Here is a 22,710-nt window from a genome sequence, read left to right as displayed (position 1 = left end):
TGATACGCAAATACCCCAGGTGAGTCGCTAATGTTGGTGACGTAACAACCTATGACCTTTGACATTTTGGCGGGAACACGCATGAGCCTGAACATGGACTGGTTGTGTACGTTGCATGCTTGTTTCGTCTTATATAAAAACAATAGTTAGTACCATCCATGGTATTGATACTAGAGAGAGATATATCTAGATCTTTGCGTGTTCTCGTCAGAAGAATAACCGTTGTCGTAAGTATGCCAAAAGTGAAGAAAAGTCGCACAAAATGTGAAGCTTTGCGCAAGCACACTTCTTCGGTAAGGGTGACTTCCGGGTCTCAGGCAAAGTTGCGAACTGTTGTGAAAACTACGGAAAAGTTTGCAGAAACGATCGTCAGCAAACTAAGACGGGCTTACAGCAAGGCAGCTGATGGCGAGAAGGCGATACAGATGAAGAGGTACATGCGTGACCAGTTTGAATTCTACGGTCTGTCGGCCCCACAGAGAAGAGCCATAGACAAACAGGTAATGTTAGTGACATCTAAACAAAAAGTATAAACGTTGATTTTAAATGTTTATCGCATTCATTTTTGTTGCTCAAAATCGTGAGAATATTCTTTGCTTTTAAAGAAGACGTCAAGCTTAACAATAGTAGAAAAGAATCTTACTTAGAATAGCTGTAGTAGTAACTTAATTCAATCTTCACTCTTGATGTACACTCATCTTATAAACACTGTAAACCTGTTGTACTTTGCCCAGGAAGGTTGTAACAAACACTAACAATCATTAAGTCTGTTGCATAACCCTGTTGGCCACAGGTTCTGGGTGACGTCACATCGTTAGATGCAGAGAGTCATCGTCAGCTGCTGCTGTTGCTATGGCAACAGCCTCAGCGGGAGTTTCAGATGTGCGGCACTGACCTGGCGATCCGGTACTGGAAGGTTCTGGCTGAGGACGAGGAGAGATGTAAGGCGTCGCTGGACTGTGTGAAGGAACTGATCACCACCAAGAGCTGGTGGGACACTGTGGACATGCTAGCCTGCAACGGTGAGGATCTGATCAGCCTGATATCCACACCTATTATACCTGCCAAGTCTCTTTCCTTCTCTCTGCAAATAGAGGGCAGAAGAGACTCAGCAGCTGTCATAGGTTTGGATACCAGGATAAGATCCCATGACTCCTGATGAGGGTAGCTGGATTGGTCTAACAATCTTAAAGAAATGTTTGTCAATGTTGAAAATGTAAAATTTAATGCCCTCCAAGACAGAGGAAAAATGTAACCGCTGTAACGTTACATGGTCCAGAATTTCCTGGTAATCAATTTGTTTCATCTTGCACCGTAACCCAACCAAAAGTCTGTTACTTAAGACTACATGTATCTGTACATATTTCATGAGGTGTTACTCTTAATTCTTATATATAATCCTGATCACGATTCCAACCACCTGCTTGTAGCATACTGCAGTAACCTACCAGTGGGTGGAATATGATAACCTGTGGCTCAATCGAGGAATTGATCCAGCAAGACTTACATGTTATGGGGAGGCTCTTATTATGGGACAGTGGAAGAAGCAGGGGAAGGTTCAGTTTGACATGGAAATCAAACGTATAGAACCTTGAAGCCACTGGTACCGAGCAAAGAGACAACGCCGAGATAGGTGGAAAAGGACAGCCCTATATGCCTCAAAGGCATGGGAGGAACTAGGTTGCTTATGGGACCAATATCTTAGACCATACCCTTGTGTTTCCTCCCAGTGGTGGGTCAGTTTGTGCTGAGATACCCGACCACCCTGGTTCCTGTGATGGAGGAGTGGGTTGAAGACGAGGACATGTGGCTCAGGAGGACGGCCATCCTGCACCAGCTCAAGGCTAAACACAACACTGACCAGGACAGGCTCTTCAGGTGGGGCAGATGTGCATTTCACTTTACATTTGTTGCCATTGCATTCGCTTTTTGATAAATCCATACATGATAAACTTACCTGTAGGATTTGAGAGCCACATCTACAATTCTATTCATCTGCCTTAACCTTGTACCTGCTGCCTAACCCCACAACAAATACAAATTTGATGCCAAATGGCCACCTTAGCAGGCCGAAAGTTAATGTTTGTTGTCAACTGGCTTTTAATCCCTTCTTACATGCAGAAAAGGATTTCTCAATTACAGCCTGAAATGATATGACAAGTGTAAGATCAGTTTGCAGTTGTGTTGGCAGACATGCATTTGTAAGCCTGGCACTGTATGACCTGACTTAAACAAAGCTGCCGTGAACTTTTGATTTGTGCCCTGTCCCTCCCGTGTCTGTTGTCAACTGGCTCTAGGTGTATTTATCAGCTCTATTGACCCACCAAAGTTTAAGTGGCTGAAAACAACCTATAATAACATAGTACATGTACATCTAAGTTCTTATTTCTGACTTCTTTATCAAAAGTTTCAATTCAACTTTCCCTGTTCAGGATGTGTTTGCAATGCTGCCATGAGAAGGAGTTCTTCATCCAGAAGGCCATCGGCTGGGCCCTGCGGGAGCACCACAAACTTCACCCCCAGGACGTCACCACATTTGTACAAGACAACAGGCACAGGCTATCAAAACTCAGTCAGCGCGAAGCACTCAAACATGCTTAGATTTGTGGGGTAAAGACACTTGGTGTATAGCAATGTATCTATCCATTTGGCTCGGACAGCATAACCTTAGCAGCCAAGACAACATGTAGCTGAAGTCTAATGTTTGAAGCAACCTGGACTATTAAAATAGATGAGAACTATTTGGTTTAGGTAAAAAAACAAGGTAACCTGTATTCATAGTGGTTTCCTTTGAGTAAAATCTCCTTGTGAACCTTCATTTTGAAGGTACATCTGTTCAGTTTAACTGTAAGGCTGTTGGAAAGGAAAGTTACAAGTATATGTATACAGTGCACCTCTTTTCCAAGACTCACTCCTTGCCTTATTTTCAGGGTACCGTAACCCTACAAAAGTATGTCACATACATATAGAAAGAACACATGATTCAAAGGTAAACTGTTGTATTATTTAGACATGCAAAATTCTCAAGGCAGTTAATATGCATGTAACAATGTACTTTGGTCCACAGATTATGTCTTTTTATGCAAGATTCTTTCTAGCAATGTGACAATGCTGATCATGACAATGCTTTCCTTCATTCCTTAAAATTTGATGTATTATAGTCATGATCCAACAGCATTCAAATAATCATACTAACTACAAAACAACCAAACGCAGTGTTCTCACCAGGATTTTTTAACAGCATAGGGGTCAGGTACACTGAAGGCCAACTTGACGCGGTGCAAGTCACGCGTGGAGTGACCAGAGTAGGGAGTCCGGCATGTTCTCCCGGAAAATTGGTAAATTCATAACCCAATGAGACATTATTTCATGCATTTTGAGGGATAAATTTTGTGAAGTAGAGTTTTTCCTCTGTCACAGCCTCATTCTAAAGCCAAATATGAACTTTTTATAAGATTTATGAAGGGTCACACGGTTTGTCTCAGAAAGAAACACCCCTATGCTGGTTGAAACACAGCATAGGGGTCCAGATCACAGCATAGGGGGTCCCAATCACAGCATAGGGGGCCCCTATGCTGAAAAGGCCTGGCGAGAACACTGAAACTATAGAAACCAGTTGGGTTCCCTAACATTGTCTATCCTACTAGTCATGTCCGTATATTTTCAGGCAAACGTTTCAAACCTAAATTTTTATAATCTTAAGATTGGCGCGATATCGGTTTCTGCAATCTTGCAAATGCAGGCTGTTGTTACGGCCTGTTAGTCTAGAGTCTAGTGAACACACGCCCCTACCCCAAAACATGCCACATACAAATGTACATACATGTTTACTCAGTGACTGATTGCTCACAACTATAGCATCTTGGCCCCACACATATAGAATTCAAAATCCTATGTCTAAACATTTGTACGAGGTCAGATCTTTTCATCCCTGGATGTGACATCATTGCAACCGATTGCAAAAGTTATCTGCTTCATGTATGAATATCTTTGCATTGCATTGATAATTAGAGCACCAAGATATTACAATGTAAACATATCATATCCTTGGTTAACACATTTAGATATCTTTTTTCCCCCACAAAATATATCACTTTGACAAGATCACAGACAAGATCAAACATCGGCTTGACTGTTGTACACAATTATAAGCATCATACTAGCTAAAAGTGTCACTCAGACAAAATTGCATTACGTATTGGAAGCCAGATGAAATGCATGTATTAGTAGAACCAATCATATCGGCACAGACACATCTAGGGTAAACTAGAAGAGCCCTTTGACTTCCTCTGTGTTGAGGTCAATGTCGATGTCGTAGAAGCATGGCCTTGTGGGTAGTCCTGGCATGGTGCTCATCTGTAAAACAGTAGGGGGCATTGCTGAGAGGTGAAGCAAGTATACAATGTATGTACATATATAAGCTGTTTGGTGTAAAAATGATGCAAAGATGTTACATTGAGGGATCAAATGACTGCACTAGACTGACAGCCTCAGAACATGATCAAAGAGGAAAAGTTTTTATCAACTCTGGCAATAAGTGTTATACTTGAATACTGTAAATACTATGATGAACTTAGATGATAATCACTTGCTGTTTTGTCAGAAAATGATACCAAAATTTCAGCAATGTGGCATTAAATGTATTGAGAGGAAAATATAATGATGGTTCTTCTGTACTTTTCTCTTTTTATATAATCATACAAAATCTACATCTTTTATATTTATCCTTTTAGCAAACAAACAAAGTGGTACAAAACAATGAAGAGCAAAAAGAGTGTGAAAGAACTCACCGTCCCAACGAGAGGGTAGATGAAGCCTGCGCCCACGCTGGCGCGCACGTCTCGGATGGGCAGCGTGAAGCCGGTGGGAGCGCCCTTCCTGTCCGGCTCGTGGGACAGCGACAGGTGCGTCTTCGCCATGCAGATGGGGAGGTCGTTGAACCCCTGGACAGGAATGACAACATTTGTTTTCTTCAACTTTTGATCCACTGCTCACCAAGTCTCAAGTTCTATCTGCATATATAACGTGACTTCACAGAAGCGGATTGCCCATTCCTTGAAAAAGACTGGAGTTGGTCAGTCGACATTAGGTAAATCCAATTTGTGTTGGAAATTACTGTTCAACTTCTCTTCAGAATGATTTCTACCAACACAGATGAACTTTCAAGCTAATATGTTTGTTTGATGAAATGTTTATATACTCTTGCACACAACAAAGTTCACATACAAGAGTCACAAATTACTGGGAGGGTTGTTGATGCAAGAACACCTCAGCAACCCCCTCCCAGAAATAGTACTGTGTACCGGTACTGTACCGTAAAGATCAATTAGGTACAGGTCCAAAATACCGGATCATGAAGTACCGGTACTGTACCGATATGAATTTACACCAAGTATGTGCTTGTTTTTTTTTACTGATCTCCTGAGCCCATTGCCTCATGCAACACCAAACATGACCAAATCAAGTGACACCTTGGAACAGCGTAACTAATATGCAACATATCATCCAGGCAGGTCAGGAGTCTTGATAGCAAGGCCAAAGGAGTTTGGCAGTAAGAAACCTAGAATGTTCTTTGAATAAAGATACTGACAAGTTAAAAACAGTTTATCTATGTTTCTGTCATTATTGAAGATGTTCATAAAAACACATGTTAATTTATCATATTGTTCAGGTACAGGTACAGGTCCAGGTCCAGGCATGTACCTAAACCTTGGTACCTGTACCTGTACCTGATGTTACATTTAGGTACGCAGCTCTACACAGAAACATTGCTGACTGGTCCAAACAACCTTGTGTAATAAACAGACTTCCTACTTATTGCATAACATTGCAAACACTACATACCTGGCTCCTGTAACGGTTAATCGCTGCCTGCGCCTGTTCTGACAGCTCGATCCCGTCAGCACCGTAGATTTTCTTGGCGATGGTTTCAATCTTCTCTTCCAAAGGCAGCTGCAGAAATGAAGAGGGTTTAGCAAAATTTAATCAGTGCTATGATTGATGTACAACTTAACATAAAATACCATCATGTAAGGATAACATCATAATCTACTTAATTTGTAATTGCCAATTTGTAGGTCATTCTATCCAACATTTACATCTTGATTGGGGCCCCTATTGGCTAAACTGTCACTAGAGGACATCAAAGTACGTGTATCACAAAACAAGTGAAGTTTTAATGGAAAGAACTGATCATATGGCGCTGACTGCCTTGAAGTATTTACAATGATCTTAATAATTCCCTGGCCTAGAACAAGTACTAGTAACTTATAGAAAGATCAGGGACTTGAGCAGCTGACGATTGTATTCCAACCAAGGCGACCTTGACCCTCACCTTGACATCATACAGGAAGTGGAAGTCGCTGGGTTGCTGACTGGCCTGTTCCACCGCCCGGGCCAGGTCGGCGGCCCCCGCCCCACCGTTGGCCCAGTGGGAGCAGATCACGGCATCGAAGGCTCCGAACTCCTTCGACTTCTTAATAACTGCCTGCATCTCTGCTTCAGTGTCGGTCCTGGAGGTTGATATTTGTTAAGTTTATTCATCTACTACCGCAGGACTTAATTTCTCAGTAGCAGGGAAAAAGAAGTGTAAAAAGAAATTTTCACTGTGTTTTGAGTTTGCAGTTAAAACAATTCTGAAGTATGGTATGATAGAATGGAAATGCATCATTGGACTGTCATGATTTTGCAGTGGACAGGTCACTACAAAAATAAAGCCACCGCAACATTTCAAGACTTATAGCTTTTTCTCGTTGTCACTCACCCAAATAAAATGATATAACAACAATATAATCAAAGCATTACAATGGGTAAATATCAATAATCGTAACCCTACTTTGGAAGGGAAAACCTTCAACTTTAATGAGAAATTAATGACCAAAATTTCTAATCTCGATTGGATACTGGGCAACACCCCTCTTAATGTAGTAGAGAAAACAATTCTGAACACTTGGCAGCAGTAAAAAGGAAAAGAAAGTTGGCAGCAGTAAAAACGAGGAACTCACGCGAAGCCGTTGATTGCCACGACCACGGGGATGCCGAAGTGCAGAGCGTTCTCGATCTGTTTCCTCAGGTTACTGCAGCCCGCCTCCACTAGGTCAATGTTCTACAGGTCAAAATCAGGTCACAGTTGTGTTAATACAAGTGTATTACTCACAATATGGGTCATTGTTTGGAAATTACGGAACAATTGACAAATCATGTTTTTGGTATCTACATAGCTTGTACTTACATGTACTACGTACTGCCATCTATAAATGCAAAGCTTCTCTGTGCAGGTTTTGGAATACTAACAAAAAACTGTCACTAGTGTCAGTCTTTTGTAATCTTTACTATGGAATACTGGAAGCTGATCATGAACTTTGTGTATGCTTCATCTCTTTAATAGAGTAAGAAATATGATGATGGTGATAATCTTTAAGCACAGAACTGGTGTATCACTCCATGAGGTTATGTCAAACAAGAAAAGATGTCCTGTTCTAATGTTCACATGTATAGAGTTAACTCTCTGTATCGCCAGGGCTATCCCCATTTAGTAGCCACTGGCTAGTTGGACAGCCATGGCTGTGTTTCTTTCACAGCAAAAATAAAATGAAAGAAAGAAAATAAAAATCTCCCCCACCTCCTCCTTGTACTCCCTGGGCAGCGGTGTCCCCGCCGTGACCTTTGGCCCGCCGCCGTGCATCTTCAGCGCCCGGATGGTGGCGACCAGCACGACCACGTGCGGGACCAGGCCGGAGTAGCGGCACTTGATGTCAAAGAACTTCTCCATCCCAATGTCTGCTCCGAAACCCGCCTCCGTCACTGTGAGGGAAGATGGCAATGAATGAGTGAGTGAATGAATGAGCAAAGGAATGAATGGATCAGTGTTATGAAACCAGCCTACATGACTGGCAGGGAAAACGGCAATGAATGAGTGAATGAATGAATAAGTGAATGAATGAATGAATGAGTTAATGGATTTGGAAACCTGCCTCCATCACTGTGGGAGATAACACAGATGCAATGAATGAATGAATGAATGAATGAATGAATGAATGAGTAAATGAGTGCCTTGAACCCTGTTTCCATCACTGAAGAGGGAACAGGGAAAGATGTGAATGAGTGAATGAGGGAATCAGTGTCTGCTTTAAACCCTGCCTCTGTCACTGATGAGGAAATGTGTCAATGACCAAATGAATGACGATTGATTGTTTGTTTGTTTGAACCTTTGTTTATTCATGATAAGCTCAAATCGGCACGCAGGATTGATTGATTGGAAGAAAGAGTAATTGTGTTAATGAACTAGAGTTCCACAACCTCATACCTTCGCCAAATGATTTTAACCTTTCTTTCTTACTGATGTATTTGAGTGTTTTCTCCACCCAAATAGCAGAAGTTGTCTGAAGTATGACGATCAATGTCCCTCTATTTCTCAGTTACATTTTTTAATAGTCCTATCATGGAGTGCACTGAATTTATAAAAGCTATCCATATACCAAAAACAAGTTGTGTGCAGGTTCTAGCTAACCTAGCGGATTAATGTTAATGGAGGTTACAAATCAAGATCCTTTTGATGGATTTGTCTGAAATTTGGCTGGCCGGTGCTTAAAGAAGGTATCGTACCCCATAGCCACACCACAAACACCATAAATTCTTCACAGAGGATTGTTGTGACAGAGAGGACACTCAGGTGACAAATTAGTCTGCCTGCCTGGATATCATCATAGTAGCAAGGACGCCCGGTAACCTTTACAAGTGAAATTCTATACAAAGTCCTTGGATTTACAAAGCTTTTGTAAAATATCACGTAAGCAAACACCACAATAAGACATACTTTACTCAGGGGTAACACATGATTGTTCTTCAGCATTGCCCGTGCCAGGAAGAGACACATAAGTGTGATCAGAGTTATCGTCTTCAGCCATGTTTGCCTCCGGAAACATGATGTAACCATGGTCTGACATGCATGTTAGCACCATGATCATGCACTCACTAGGTATGATTCAATTAACGAGCAGTCTTTGATCTATCGAGTTCCATGTGTGCATTATAAACATCTAAGAAATAGAGCGTGCAAAATGAGACTTACCACAGATGCTAGATTTGCACCTTTGATTTTTTAATGCTTCAAAACCTTAGACGATGCTATACCCCAAAGATAGATACATAATATATTCTTTTTTTCTACTTTTGAAGATTAAGTTTATGAAGCTTGAAGCTCGTACTTGTGTGCGCATTCTGGATGTTTTCCAAACTACTTTTCCTCTTGATATTGACAGGTAACAAACTTAAGGTATCTAACTGTCAAACAACAACAAAAAAATCAAAATATTCTCTAACCATCGCTTTATTCAATCAATTCAAAGTAGTCTGAAACAGGCGTTTTTTTAACTTTAAAATCTATGGTGAGATAGGAAATGTTTGAACTTACGGCCAACTCTTAATGTCTGCGAACATTTCCTGGCCCATTTATCTTTCTTTACTTGTCTTTTCACACAGATAGTCACTATGTAGTTACACCCTCTCAAACTTTCCTCAATACATCAGAGCACTGCTTTTTGGTATTGCATTATTCATGATTAATCATTACTACATATGGGATACAAAATGAGTCTACCACTCAGAGTGGCATTACAAAGACATTTCTCAAATGGCCGATACAGGTGGTCCCTGATAAAACATGTTTATTTCAGCCTGAACATTCTATCGTTTGAAGTCAAGGAGGGGGAGTTTCAATCTCAGCCTTGAAATAGTCATTACATGATACACCGAAAACAGAGAGGTGACAAATTAGTCTGCCTGCCTGGATACCATCATAGTAGCAAGGATGCCCGGCAACCTTTACAAGACTTAGTGAAATTCTATACAAAGTCCTTGGATTTACAAAGCTTTTGTAAAATATCACGTAAGCAAACACCACCAAAAAAAATATTGTCTTTAAACGGCCAAAAAATACCGTCGCTGGTGACGTCGTGACGACAGCCAGTCGCACGACTGTATATAATCGTAGGTCTAAAGTCGCCCTAAGACATACTTTACTCAGGGGTAACACATGATTGTTCTTCAGCATTGCCCGTGCCAGGAAGTGACATATAAGTGTGATCAGAGTTATTGTCTTCAGCGATGTTTGCCTCGGGAAACATGATATAACCATGGTCTGACATGTTAGCATCACTCACAGACCTGAAGACAGGGTCTTTGCCTTTGGTTTCTCTCTCACATTGTAAACTCCCTTCTCCGGCTCCGACTTCTTGTTCTGTGCTAGTTTTGGGAAAGGTCATATATTCTGGATCTGAGTCACTGTCTTCATCTCCCGTAGCGTCCGAAGCTGTCGCTGCCAAATCCTTGATGCTCTTTTTCATGTCATAATGTCCAGGAAATTGTTCTGTGGATACCCCATCGGCCGTAGTTGTCTGAGCTTCATTGCTAGTGACGTTTCTTTCGTTGTCATAGTGTCCACTTGATTGTGCATCAATATGAAATGCTACCATGCTCTGGGTAAGCTTGGTTTTAGGGTGGCTGGATAGAGCTCTTGTTTTGACCAAATGATCCCTCTTGTGGCCACGATGTATGCCGCTTTTGGATTTATCAGTAGTAGAGAAAGTCTTTTTTGGCCTCACACCAGTAAAACTGGCTGGGATCGTCCCTTGTGAGTTCTTGCACACATCATCGACAGACAATTGATCATTGTCTTCATACTGTCTGTCAGCACCAGCGTTTGAGAACTCGTCACACTCATCAGAAAACTGCTTGTCGTTCTCATAGTGTCCACCCCTGGCGCCTCCTGCATCTGAGATCTGGTCATCATCATTCTCATAGTGTCCACCCCTGGCGCCTCCTGCGTCTGAGATCTGGTCATCGTTCTCATAGTGTCCACCCCTGGGCGCTCCTGCATCTGAGATCTGGTCATCATCGTTCTCATAGTGTCCACCCCTGGCGCCTCCTGCGTCTGAGATCTGGTCATCATTCTCATAGTGGGCACCAGAAGCTAGTTCCACATTTGTAGCCGGATTGTTACTTTGTCCTTCTGCAGGATATCCATTGTTCTCTCGACCGACTCTTTTACACCGGCTCACACAGGCAGCTATTGCTCCACCGATAATGGAGCATCCACAGAAAGATGCCAGTCCCACAAAAATAAGCTCCGTCGTTGAGAGTTCAGGAGGAGGGGGACTTGTGCTCTTCTTGTCAAAGGGACGATTTGTGGTTTCCTCCTTTTCACCAGCGTCTGTTGTCTCCTTTTTAACACCCGTGATCGTCGTTTCATCTTGGGGCTCTGTAGACATTCCAACATTGGCGACAGTGAGGACAGCAGATGCACTTGCATTGCCTGTATGTTTAGCCGTAACTTCGCAAGTGTACGTACCTTCTACATCAATACCCATTCGAGCGATGTTCAACACGGAGTAGCACATTCTCTTTGCTTCCTGTCTTGAGATGTTTGACCCTTTACACGACTGTGTGCTGACGTGGGTATAGTTTTTGTAGTACTGGTAACTTGATGATCTGCGGTCTCTGTTTGATGCGATCCATGAGAACGTCAAACCTTCCAGACACTCTGTCTGACAGGTGAAGGAAGCGTTACCTGTAACACTAACAGTTCCATTGTCTGCGATAACAGTCACGTCAGGTGAAGCACACGTCAGGTCATCCCAGCTGACAACTTGGATTAGCTTGTAGCTTCCGGTCTCATCAACCATACACGGAACTGTCCATTGAAACTTCCCACTTTCAAGGATCCATTGCTTGATTTCTCTCATACTACAGTCGCACTGAATCTTGTTGTGGTCCAAAACAAAGCTTGAGAAGTGCCTCAACTCTCCAACATTTCCCACGGATGTTATAAGATTGTTAGACAAGTATATTGATCTGATAGACTCTGTACCTCTTGGAATGCTCGAGAGGCAATTATCCCTGATAGCTAAGACCATTATTTTGAGTCCAACGAAAGCTGCATTGTCAATATGATATATCTCATTATGATCCAAGTTCAGACCTTCAAGCTGCCTCAGTCCCTTGAACGTTTCTGCCTCCAGTCGCCTGATTCTGTTCTCACTGAGATCCAGTCTGTTCACATGCGTTAAGCTTTCAAAGCAGCCTGGTTGGAGATTCACAACACGACTGTCTCGTATGATCAGCCTCTTCAAAGACTGGAGACCGTAAAAATCACCTACAGTCACGTCCGTGATGTTCTGACCTCGTATCATCACGTCCAGTAGAGTTGATGGCATTGGCATGGGGATGTCATAAAAATTGCAATCTTTCCAACAACATAGCATTGTCAGAGCACAATCCACCCATGGACAGTACTTCTTACACGACTCCAACTTTGAGGAAGAGAAGGGGTATCCTGTTTCACTCCGTGCCACAAGCAGCAAAATAAGCAAACTTACGCGCGTTAGAGTCACCATTTCAGAGGTGTGTGTCCATGAAGACGTCCAATGACAGTCTGATTCACACATGCAGCAGAGGAGGGGGGCAACAGCATTGACAGAACAGCAAGATGCTGAATTGGTCTGGATGTCTGATCTATTTTGGACATAAGAAGACCAACCCTAGCCATTTTTTCGGACGACCTCTAGCAAGAGACATATAATTTTCAATCCGAGATCCAAGTAATTTAGAATACTAGAGTTCCACGACCTCATACCTTTGCCAAATGATTTGAACCATTATGACTGACGTATTAGGAGTGTTTCTCATCAATTACAAATCATACCAGTTGATTGTCTTAAAATACAACATGTCCAAAGTATTAGCTTAACAAATTATGAGCTTAACAAAGAAGGTTATGCTAAGATTTATCATCAATTATGCAAATGAGGTCCTTATTAGCATAATTTGATTCAACGATGTTCACATTCACATAACTTCCCAATGCCACAAAAAAAGTATGAAAAGTTACAGTGAAAGTAACAAGAATTACAGTGTATGTAGATAGCTATAAAGAAAGGACGGACACTTTTGAGATTATCAACATATGAAACATGAGACTTACCTACGAATCCATTGGGTCCAACCAGCTTGAGCGCGATCTTATCTGCAAGGACGGATGAGTTGCCGTGGGCGATGTTGGCGAACGGTCCAGCGTGCACAAACACTGGTGTACCCTGGGAACATGGGGATCGGTTAGGGACAAAGAGGACCCAACACAACGAAGAGGAATAAGGAAACACAGCTGATTAATAGAACAAATGCTGTAACTCTTTAAAATTTGTTGTGGTTTCATTTTCTTGGTTTTCTTGCTGTCTCTTTACAATGAAATTATCATACCTCAAATATGTGTCCTTTTAGGGCTACATCATTGTTTCGACTGCGAACTTAAATCACAAGAAAAACCTCCTTTCCACTGCTACGGCAAAAGCGAATCCTCATCAAAATAAATGAACTTACCATGATTTGAAATCGGCATTCACATATTTTTTCTAAAGTACAGAAATATATACTTAGTAGCTTACTTTTTTCTAGAAAGCTTGTATCACTTTGAAGATGTAACTGTTAACACTATCCAGCTATGAAGTCTGCTCACAGAGTGACGATTGTCAGACTTTACAAGAAAAGGACATTGTCGCTGAACATACCTCCAAGTTCTGCATGAGGTTGGGTCGGATGGCATCCTTCATCAGGACAGTCAGAGCTCCTCCAAGTCCCTGGGAACAGGAGCATCACGGAATTACATGTACATCAATGGTCCTCTGCCTTTTATTATCTACAGCTATGATCATGATCATGATTATAATATTTGTTGTCCACAGATAACCCCACGAGGGGCAAAGTAGGGGGGAGGAGGTCCTAGGCTAAGGTGGGCAGGCCTCCAGCCTGGCACAGTAAGACTCAACTATCATAATGGGTCTTTCAATACAAACTGTTTTTCCTGTACGCTACACAATGATGTACCTTGTAAACTTTCATTTTCAACACCTTTTACAATTCACTGACACGCAATATCACTTAAAAAATGACTGACCAACTTTCAACCACAGACCTTGCTCATAACTAAGTCTAAGCTATGGTCTGGGGACAGTTGGAGAAGCCATGGTTGGCTATGTATGACAGGGGCTTTACTCGCCAGCTTCACAGAGAGACCATGAGGTAGTTTCCCAGTTATGCAATTCACGGACGACGATGACAGATACAGAACTCACCAGGTCGTCAGCGGTAACAGGGCGGCCCTTTGAGTCGCTGGCCACCACCATGCGGCCCAGGCGGTCCCGCATGTCGGCCAGGCTGGTCGTCAGGGCCAGGACCGCCATGATCTCACTCGCCACCGTGATGTCAAAGTTCGTCTGCCAAAGAAAAATAATGTTTCATTATTACTCATTCACTCACTATCTAGTTTAATATCATACTATTCATAGTAAAACTTTCCTCACAGGACAAAAGAAACGACTGGATTACTTCATTACTTCAGAAATTTAACTGTACATACATACAGTAACATGAGACTTACATGTTTCATCTACAGTAACAAGTTGAAATGTTGATAAGTTAAAATTCCTACCTCCCTGGTGATGCCCTTCTCAGTGGGAGACTGCCCGATGGTGATTTTCCTCAGGTAACGGTCGTTTGTGTCCATCACTGAAGACCAAAGTGCAGAAGAAGTGTGGAAAAAATGAGGACATGGCTGATATCAATTAACATATTTTTAAAATGCTTTCAACAAATGGGCAGCAACGGAAGACAATAATGGTAACAGCAACTGATAGCTACTGATAGTTGCTGTGAGCTCTTTTCGGATAGTACAGGAAAATGATTTGAATATGTCAACAATGTGACAAAAACGTGGAAAATGGCCACATGAATTTTTGTATGTTGAAAAACATACACCAAAATTTGTTTGCTTTTTGCACTCGTGCATCAGATTCGGGGTCTGATGATCACGTCATCCACAAAATTAACTTAGAGGGTCCTGAAAAGGCTGACCTCGTTGCCAGGTGATGGTGGACTTGTCGATGTCAAGCCTGGCGAAATCTGTGACCTCCTCGTCCGTCAGGTCGTCAGGGTTCGTCTTGGTGATGCCCAACTTCTCAAGACGCTTCATCTGGATCGGTGAGAACTTCCTCGCGCCGTCTTTGATGGGAACCAGCCGTCCATACAGGGCCTACAGACAAGAACAAGGCAATTAGTGATGGCAGACTTCACCCCCTCTCAGAGGTATGCATCTCCCTGGCTTAAAAAACAAAACTGCACAATAGAAAAAACACACACAAACACAAAGAGAGACACACATGACATTATATACATTGTATTCTGGTATTAACAATTATTCTGTTTAGTTCACAAGAACAACTACTTCCAGGAGCAGATGGCAAGGATTTCAAAGAACAGCATTTTGTAATGTCAGCTTGTAATATTGGTTTTATGTTTGTGGTTTTCATGGTTTTCAAAACCATGCCTCCTCTAGCAAAAACTAACCTTCAGCATGTTATTATTAAGGTAGCTGTTTGGTACCAAAGATGTATTGGTTATGAGATTAGGCAGCAGGGAGAAGGTTAAGTCCCCTGAGAACTTCAATCAATTCACAGTAACCGCACCTTGTCAGTCTGTGTGGACTCGTGGAATATCCTGGCGTCGATGGCCGCTGCCAGAAGGTTGTTTGCTGCCGTGATGGCATGGATGTCACCTGTCAGGTGCAGGTTAAACTGAAAAAAAGAGGATAACATCAGGACAGAAAAACAATGTTTTCAGTATAAAAAAATGACAGTTTCAGAAGAACTACAAAAATCTAACAATTTGATTGATGTTATGATTGATGTTATGTGCACATGTATGTGAGACTGGCAGAATAGGATAATATCAGTACAAAAACATGATGATTTCAGTATAAATACATTACACTACAAAAAACTAACACATTGGTAGATAAATGGGTAGATGTAATGTGCACATGTACAGTATGTTGGACTGGCAAAACAGCATGATATCAGTACAAAAACAGGATGCTTTCAACATGAAAATGACAGTTTTAGTACAAAACTCATTGATTGATGGCATGTGCACAATGTTGAACTGGAGAAGCAGATGCAAACAGAATGATTTTGGTGCCTGAAGAGGACAATTTCACTACAAATGTTGGACACTGACACAAGCTCTAATCAAGTAAGTACTGGTGCCAACAAAACAATCGATACCAGTAGTAAAGCCAACACAGTTCTCTTAAGTTATCCTCATCGTCTCTTAAGTATGGGCTAAAAATTAGCTAAAGTCTTACTTCGTCCATGGGGATGACCTGGGAGTAACCACCGCCAGCGGCTCCCCCTAGCAGGATAGAAGGGAAAGTCAGGCACAGTTCTCATTGGTCACTTGAAATATGGAAAGACACCGAAAATCAAGACAATCTAATCAACTTTGATAGCATTTCATCTTGTTGGCCAAATTACAGTTAACATGCACATGTCAAATGAAAGAACAACTCTTTCTGTTATATGATAACAGTATCTTTCTCTGTCAAGCCTTTTACAATTGGAGAATGCTGTATTTGCTTTCAAAGTGGATTGGGTTATCAAAATTTTCAGTGTCTTCCCATATCTGAAGTAACCAATGTTGAGAGTCTTGTTGCTAAACCAACATCTGCTCCTAGGTCTAGCAAATAGCCCTATCCTGATAGGGTAGTAAGACTTACCTCAGTTCTTCTTGTTCTGAAATTGAATTGAACTGTCATTAGCTTTACCCATCAGGTGACCTAAAAGCGCAGCATCATAATATATCCCCGCAAGCGCGCGCATTTCATGTGTGCACGAGTGTCCCCAAATGTATCCTTGGGTGTTCCCATAATAGGCAAAACTGGAAATCTGTCTGTCTTCAAAGCTCCAGAAGTGTAGAGGCTTCAGAATTCAAGAAGCTTGCCAGTATAGGATGGCATCCACTCCTGACAGTCCTGTGATCACTTGCATTTCTCCTTTTGCATCTAACCTGGCCATCTCCAAAGCTCGAGGAGTGTATGTAGTGGCTTCAGAATGAAGCAACTTGCAACAAGCTTGCCAGTGTAGAATGGCATTCACTCCTGTGATCACTTGCATTCCTCCTTTGCACCTAAGCTGGCTTTACCAGCAAGGCGTGTAAAACACTGGGAATATCCCAGGTTTGTGCACAGCCATTTCCAAGGCTGGCAATGTCGAAACAGCTGTGAAAGCTGTTCCAGGTGGAGGAGTGCGGTGGAGAAGTTCCACCACTGCAAGAAGCCAGGGCAACAGAGAACCAGGCCAACAACTGGTGTTGACCTGAGTGGCATTTGCCAGTCTCAGCATTCTTGGCCGTACAAGGGCCCTGAGATGTGGGAGCATTTCGCTTTCCCGTTTTCTCTGTGCCGTAGACTGGCCTTGAAATGGGGGCACTTCGCTCTCCCATTTTCAAGTTTTCCCAGGCTGCAAATGCGCCTTAAGAAGCCAGGGCTTTTTGATCTTGCATTCTTGATTACGTCTTCTCGGCCATCCTTGGTTTCTCATCCACGATAAGCAAACCAAAATCCCATCAAGATACCAAGTGATGTGAACGAAGAGAAAAGATGCTACCTGACTGTCAGCTATATCATATGTACATGTCACCTGATGGATCAATGACTTACTACATGATACTATCAGAGCACAATGTTCACAGCACATAAAGGCGCCCCGTACTCACCTGCATGTAAGATAAGTACAGTTTGTCTAAGACAGCGTAACCACGAATCTGAACACTTGCAAACGGACAACCTTTAGACACTGGTCACTTTAAACTTCGTCTATCGGATTTCAACGGAGATGAAGTTGGAAGCCTGGCATTTTGACAGGATGTACAATAGAATTTCATGTAACTAGAGAGAGCATGCTTCAGATTATTCTATCTTTATTTTCATTTTTGTCAGAAAATTACTACCATAGACATTTGACTTGAGAAATTTGTTACCGATTACAAATGTCCACCTTCAAAGTGACCAGTGGTTTAACCTTCTCCCTGCTGCCTAACCCTGTAACCAATACAAACTTGGTACCAGAAAACACCCACAGCAGGGAGATGGTTCAGAAAATAAGCTGAACCCAAAGCAGCTCAACAACACGAGCGGAAAACGTTGTTCATGAAGTGTGGACCCCGAGGCCCGCCTCGGTCGTACCAACAGGCTCACCTCCTGACAGATCTAGTGGGTGTGGCTGATCACCATGATCACCGTCTCCATGGTGATCGTCTCCACCAGTCCCTACAAAAACATCGGCAGCCTCGTCAACTTCATGACTTCTTATACATAGTTTTTTTTCTGTTTTTCAGCTATGGGCTACTCCAATTATTACATAATGTCTGTCCTGTTTATATGATATATAAAAGTTTTTGTATTTTTACATGTCATGTAAAAGTTTCATTTACTTCTTTGTTGTTCTTTTATTGCTGACCAGTTTGTTTCTTAATATCACATTAAGTCAATCATATGAATTGTAATAATATCAAAAAGTTTGATGGGGAGGATCTAATTTAAACAAGGCTTTTTTCTTCAACCAGCATATAACATTTGTTGTCAAAGTATTCTTTTAGACTTAAGAGTACTTAAAAAGTAAATTCCAGTTTGACAAAATCCTTCCATAGACAGGTCCACTGTACTGTATACTAATAGATATGGAAGTAGTGTAAGATAAAACACTATTATAGCACTCAAAGTCCAACGGAATAAACTGCAATACTCTAAAATCTGTAGAGAAAATCCCATGGCAAAAATGAGTCCTGAAAAGTAATTCGATAAGGTGAAACTCTACACAGCTTTTAATGTTTAAGCCAGCCCCCTGCAAAGGAAAAACTTAAGCATCATGTTTCATTTAAACTCAATTAACATTTGCCCGCCAGGTTATAAATATCCGTCACTTTGAAAAACAGTGTGTTTGAGAGATCACTAGAGGAACACCACCCAGGGATACAGTCATTCGAGAGTGCACCATACTGGGGGACATTGCATTGGGGATCTCTTTAGACACATGTACATTTTTTTAGTGAGATGGATATATGTGACTGGCGGAATTATGTTAGTAGATGTTACACATGTCAATCAAACTGCAGTCAGTTCAGAAAACTGTCATCAAGCAATCAACCACATGATTCCTGTGGTACCGTATTTTCCCTCATAAAGCTCACACCTGTGATTTGGGATATGTCCTAGACCATACCTAAAGAATCTGCTGCATCAGATTTCATTCAGATATGTTGGAATAGGTGGGAATTATGTCATTGGGCTATAGCTGTGGTGCCATTGGATCATCACCTAGCAACATGCTGCCATAGGTGATTTTTTTGAAGCTATGCAATAGTAAGGTGAGATAAAATTAAAGATTTCCATTCATTTTCTCATTGTCATGTCCAAAAGTGGATCGGCCAGCAATGTTCAAGCTCTGTGTGTCTGTTTTCCGCTGGCCTCCGAGATGCAATCAACAGCTCATTTTTCTTGCGTAAAAGAAAACTTGGATTCTAATGCTGTTCAGAAAGACATCCTTGGGTCAGGAAAGGTTTTTAGAAGTGCTTACTTCATGAGGGAAAATACGGCAATAGTCCACTACATCATGTGGTATATAATATTACACAGTCGAATCTGTCAAAAGTGACCACAACCAAAAGACTTTTAAAAAATAGTTACAGTAGAAAGGTGATCAGTGAAGACGTGATTCTTAGTGCTTATAGGTAAATCCAGAAAATAAATAATCAATGGGACAATGAAAGAGTGGAAACATTGTCCAGGTAGTCCTTATGATGAGGTGGTCACTTGTACAGGTTTGACTGTATCTGCAGAAATTAAAGCTTGATTTCTGTCAAACTAAACAAGCTGCTGAAATACCTTTGATGCCGAAGGTCGGGCCCTGAGAAGGCTGCCTGACGCAGGCAAACGTGTTCTTCTTCAGGTGAGCCCCAAGGGCCTGCGTCAAGCCTAGAGTCGTGGTGCTCTTCCCCTCTCCCAGGGGGGTGGGGGTGATCCTACAACAGAAAGAAAGTACTTTGAATAACATGTCAGAAACTGCAGAAACTTGCTCTATATCAAGGTCTCATTCTTGAGTTTTTTTCTTAACACTGTGGCTAATGTAATACAATGTATGTGTCTTACATGGGAGCATTCCTAATGGACCTACAGGACATGTATGGATATCATTCATCATAAGGTTGAGCACATTGACCCTACATTTTGTAAACAATTTGCCAATAACCTGTTATATCTGCACTTAGTCATCCCCCACAAGAGTCACTTTCATGTGCCCATGTACAACAGCACCACTTAAAACCTAGGACTGTGCACCTCAGACCAGTGGCAACGGCTGACATCAAAATTTCAAAGTTGCCTCACTCTACTGAAGCACAGCAAACTAAAGTGCTGATCAGGGCTGATGTCTACATGTACACTACAGTAACCGCATACACACCCATGCAGCTCAACATCATCTGTAACACGGTTTCCAAAGAATTCATTTCATACTCTGCACAAGGATTTTTCTCTCTATCTTAACTACAAGTAACTGTGGTTTTTATCTTCTTATAGAAGGATAGTGCTTGAAATAAACAAAAAAGAAAGGTTACATACCCTGTAACCACGACATATTTGCCATTTGGCACATCCTTGAGCCTGTCCAGGACGGAGAGCGACACTTTTGCCTTCTTCTTGCCGTACAGGTCGACCTCGTGGGGCTGCAGCCCGATTTCCCGCGCCAGGTCGTCAACGTTCTTGGGAGTCTGGGCGGTGGCGACTTCTATGTCACTGAGAGACAAACAGAGACTTGGTATGAAGCTAGAAATCCCACTTCTAACAGTTCTAAGCAAAAGTTTCATTTTCTTGAGGGCAGTGATCATCAAGTGATCATAATCAGAGAAAAAGCTTCATTAGTTACTTTTTAACCTTCTGCCTAACACGACATTCTACTAACCCTAACCCGATAACCAATACAAAATTGATGCCAAATGGGCATTAATAGATTACATGCCAGTCAACTAGCATTAAACAGCTTCAAACTGTAGGCTGCAAGCATGAAACCCCTACTGGCACTTCGAGGTGGAGGTAAAGACATGCAGAAAGTGTGCTGCCTTGGTGAAGGCTTGTGCTTTCTAAGTGCCGTCTAGTTCACTGCTTTCTTCAGTACCTACCTGGGGACTGGAGACTTGAGTCGAAGGGGGAGGTAGCTAATGTTCCATATACTTGCCTGCAACAAGAAGAAAACTGTCAATATGTATTCAAACATTCCACTTTTGTTCTACAAGTCACAGTTAATTCTAAGCCATAGCATCAACCAGATCTACACATGGACAGTCTGTATCTGCACAAATATGTCTTTTTCTTGTACCTTCTCTAATGTACTAAAACTAGCCATTGTCATTTGTGTTTCACTATCATACAGTGTGCAGTGTATGTTGTATTCAGTTTGGTTTTGCTCCTGAAGTAAAGGCTAAACCCACCCTATACTTCAGCAGGGCCTTCTGTGCGTTCTCTACTGTGTTTTGCATGAGCATGGCCACAGTCATGGGTCCGACCCCGCCCGGCACGGGGGTGACAGCAGAGGCCACCTCCAAGGCTTCAGCGTAGTCAACATCGCCCACCAGCCGCTTCCCACTCTTCTTGGTTGCATCTGAAAAGGAGGAGGAGGTTCACCGTTCAAGCATTTATCTTCTTAAAGTAGTTTCTAAAAAAAATAATAATTTTTGCTACTTCAGGAATGCAGTCTCCAAAAAGGACCCCAACATCCCTTTACACCAGTACCACCAGTGATAGATTGCACTGGTTCCAAAGTTTGAAAAATAGTAGCATTTTCAACCCATGCCTACCTTTATTCGTTTATATATGTACATGTATATATGGATAAGTTTTGTCTGGCAAAATTGTAAATGTAAAAGAAGAAAGCACCTCTGGGAAATAGACAGATCCATTAGTCTTACCCAACTCCGTCAAAACGTAGAAATGAAAAAATAATGACAAAAATTGCAAATATTTCAGCTACTCTCTCATTGATCAAACTGCTAACTGCCATGCTACCATTGGTGGAACTTCTAATTGTGATGGAAAGTCAGGATCGGTATACTGAACTAGGATTGAAGACTTTGCAGTATGTACCTGGTATGGAGTTGATGCCACAGTCGATGACCACGGCGCCCGGCTTGATCCAGCTGCCCTTGACCATCTGCGCCCTGCCGATGGCCACGACCAGCACGTCCGCCTCGCGACACACCTGCTCAAGGTTCTTAGTGTGGGAGTGGCACACGGTCACTGAGGAAGGGATAGAAACATGTTGTTACAAAAAAATCATTTCTTAATCAATAGAAACATCCAGGAAGATAACTGAAGCAAAGGGAACTGAAGAGACTGAAAATAATACTCCAGGTTCTTAGTGTGGGAGTGGCACAAGGTCACTGAAGGGATAGAAAAATGTTGTTACAAAAAAATCATTTCTTAATCAATAGAAACATCCAGGAAGATAACTGAAGCAAAGGGAACTGAAGAGACTGAAAATAATACTCCAGGTTCTTAGTGTGGGAGTGGCATACGGTCACTGAGGGGGGGATAGAAATATACTGTTTAAAACTTTTTATTTCTTACTCTAATCAATAGTGAAACATCCAGCAAGAGAAGTAAAGCACCTGGTGTGTAAAATGAAGAGAATGAAAATGATACTCTAGGTTCTTAGTATGGGAGTGGCACACTGTCACTGGGGGCGATAGAAATGTGTCATTTAAAAAGGCAAATATTATTTTGACTGCAACCCTTCCCAGTACATGTAGCATGCAAGTCAAGGAAGGCACAAC

At 41.9% G+C, this 22,710-nt stretch overlaps 2 protein-coding genes across 4 annotated transcripts; one reads left to right on the top strand and one right to left on the bottom strand.

The window, feature by feature from the left end:
* Window positions 1-35: 35 nt before the first annotated feature.
* LOC136433843 (uncharacterized) lies at window positions 36-4,079 on the top strand. The gene is made up of 4 exons (XM_066426395.1): window positions 36-500; window positions 794-1,022; window positions 1,731-1,878; window positions 2,433-4,079. The coding sequence occupies exons 1-4, from the start codon at window positions 159-161 to the stop codon at window positions 2,599-2,601; spliced, it is 888 nt and encodes a 295-aa protein (XP_066282492.1). The 5' UTR covers window positions 36-158; the 3' UTR covers window positions 2,602-4,079.
* On the bottom strand, window positions 2,983-22,176 carry LOC136433839 (C-1-tetrahydrofolate synthase, cytoplasmic-like). 3 transcript variants are annotated; one of them, XM_066426389.1, is made up of 19 exons: window positions 22,022-22,176; window positions 21,370-21,539; window positions 21,061-21,116; window positions 20,504-20,677; window positions 19,769-19,905; window positions 18,071-18,154; window positions 16,193-16,239; window positions 15,516-15,623; window positions 14,905-15,082; window positions 14,483-14,559; window positions 14,127-14,267; window positions 13,563-13,631; window positions 12,980-13,091; window positions 7,622-7,803; window positions 7,005-7,105; window positions 6,335-6,512; window positions 5,845-5,952; window positions 4,791-4,943; window positions 2,983-4,356 (listed from the first exon to the last, which is right to left on the bottom strand). In XM_066426389.1, the coding sequence occupies exons 1-19, from the start codon at window positions 22,086-22,088 to the stop codon at window positions 4,267-4,269; spliced, it is 2,232 nt and encodes a 743-aa protein (XP_066282486.1). In that variant the 5' UTR covers window positions 22,089-22,176; the 3' UTR covers window positions 2,983-4,266. The 3 variants fall into 3 exon arrangements, with proteins under 3 accessions (XP_066282486.1, XP_066282487.1, XP_066282488.1); XM_066426390.1 differs by having other exon boundaries at window positions 18,083-18,154; XM_066426391.1 differs by lacking the exon at window positions 18,071-18,154.
* Window positions 22,177-22,710: the final 534 nt, after the last annotated feature.

This window comes from Branchiostoma lanceolatum, chromosome 4, assembly GCF_035083965.1.
Source record: "Branchiostoma lanceolatum isolate klBraLanc5 chromosome 4, klBraLanc5.hap2, whole genome shotgun sequence".
Lineage (NCBI taxonomy): Eukaryota > Metazoa > Chordata > Leptocardii > Amphioxiformes > Branchiostomatidae > Branchiostoma > Branchiostoma lanceolatum.
Note: the sequence above shows the minus strand (reverse complement) of the source record. Positions and strands in the feature narration are given on the sequence as shown.

Coding starts and splice junctions, on each gene's coding strand:
- LOC136433843 (XM_066426395.1), top strand. CDS start 159: ATGGTATTGATACTAGAGAGAGATATATCTAGATCTTTGCGTGTTCTC. Junction 501..793: donor GAAGAGCCATAGACAAACAG/GTAATGTTAGTG, acceptor TGTTGGCCACAG/GTTCTGGGTGACGTCACATC. Junction 1,879..2,432: donor GACCAGGACAGGCTCTTCAG/GTGGGGCAGATG, acceptor TTCCCTGTTCAG/GATGTGTTTGCAATGCTGCC.
- LOC136433839 (XM_066426389.1), bottom strand. CDS start 22,088: ATGGTCAAGGGCAGCTGGATCAAGCCGGGCGCCGTGGTCATCGACTGT. Junction 20,678..21,060: donor CTCAAGTCTCCAGTCCCCAG/GTAGGTACTGAA, acceptor TTTGTCTCTCAG/TGACATAGAAGTCGCCACCG. Junction 5,953..6,334: donor ACTTCCTGTATGATGTCAAG/GTGAGGGTCAAG, acceptor TCATTTCTGCAG/CTGCCTTTGGAAGAGAAGAT.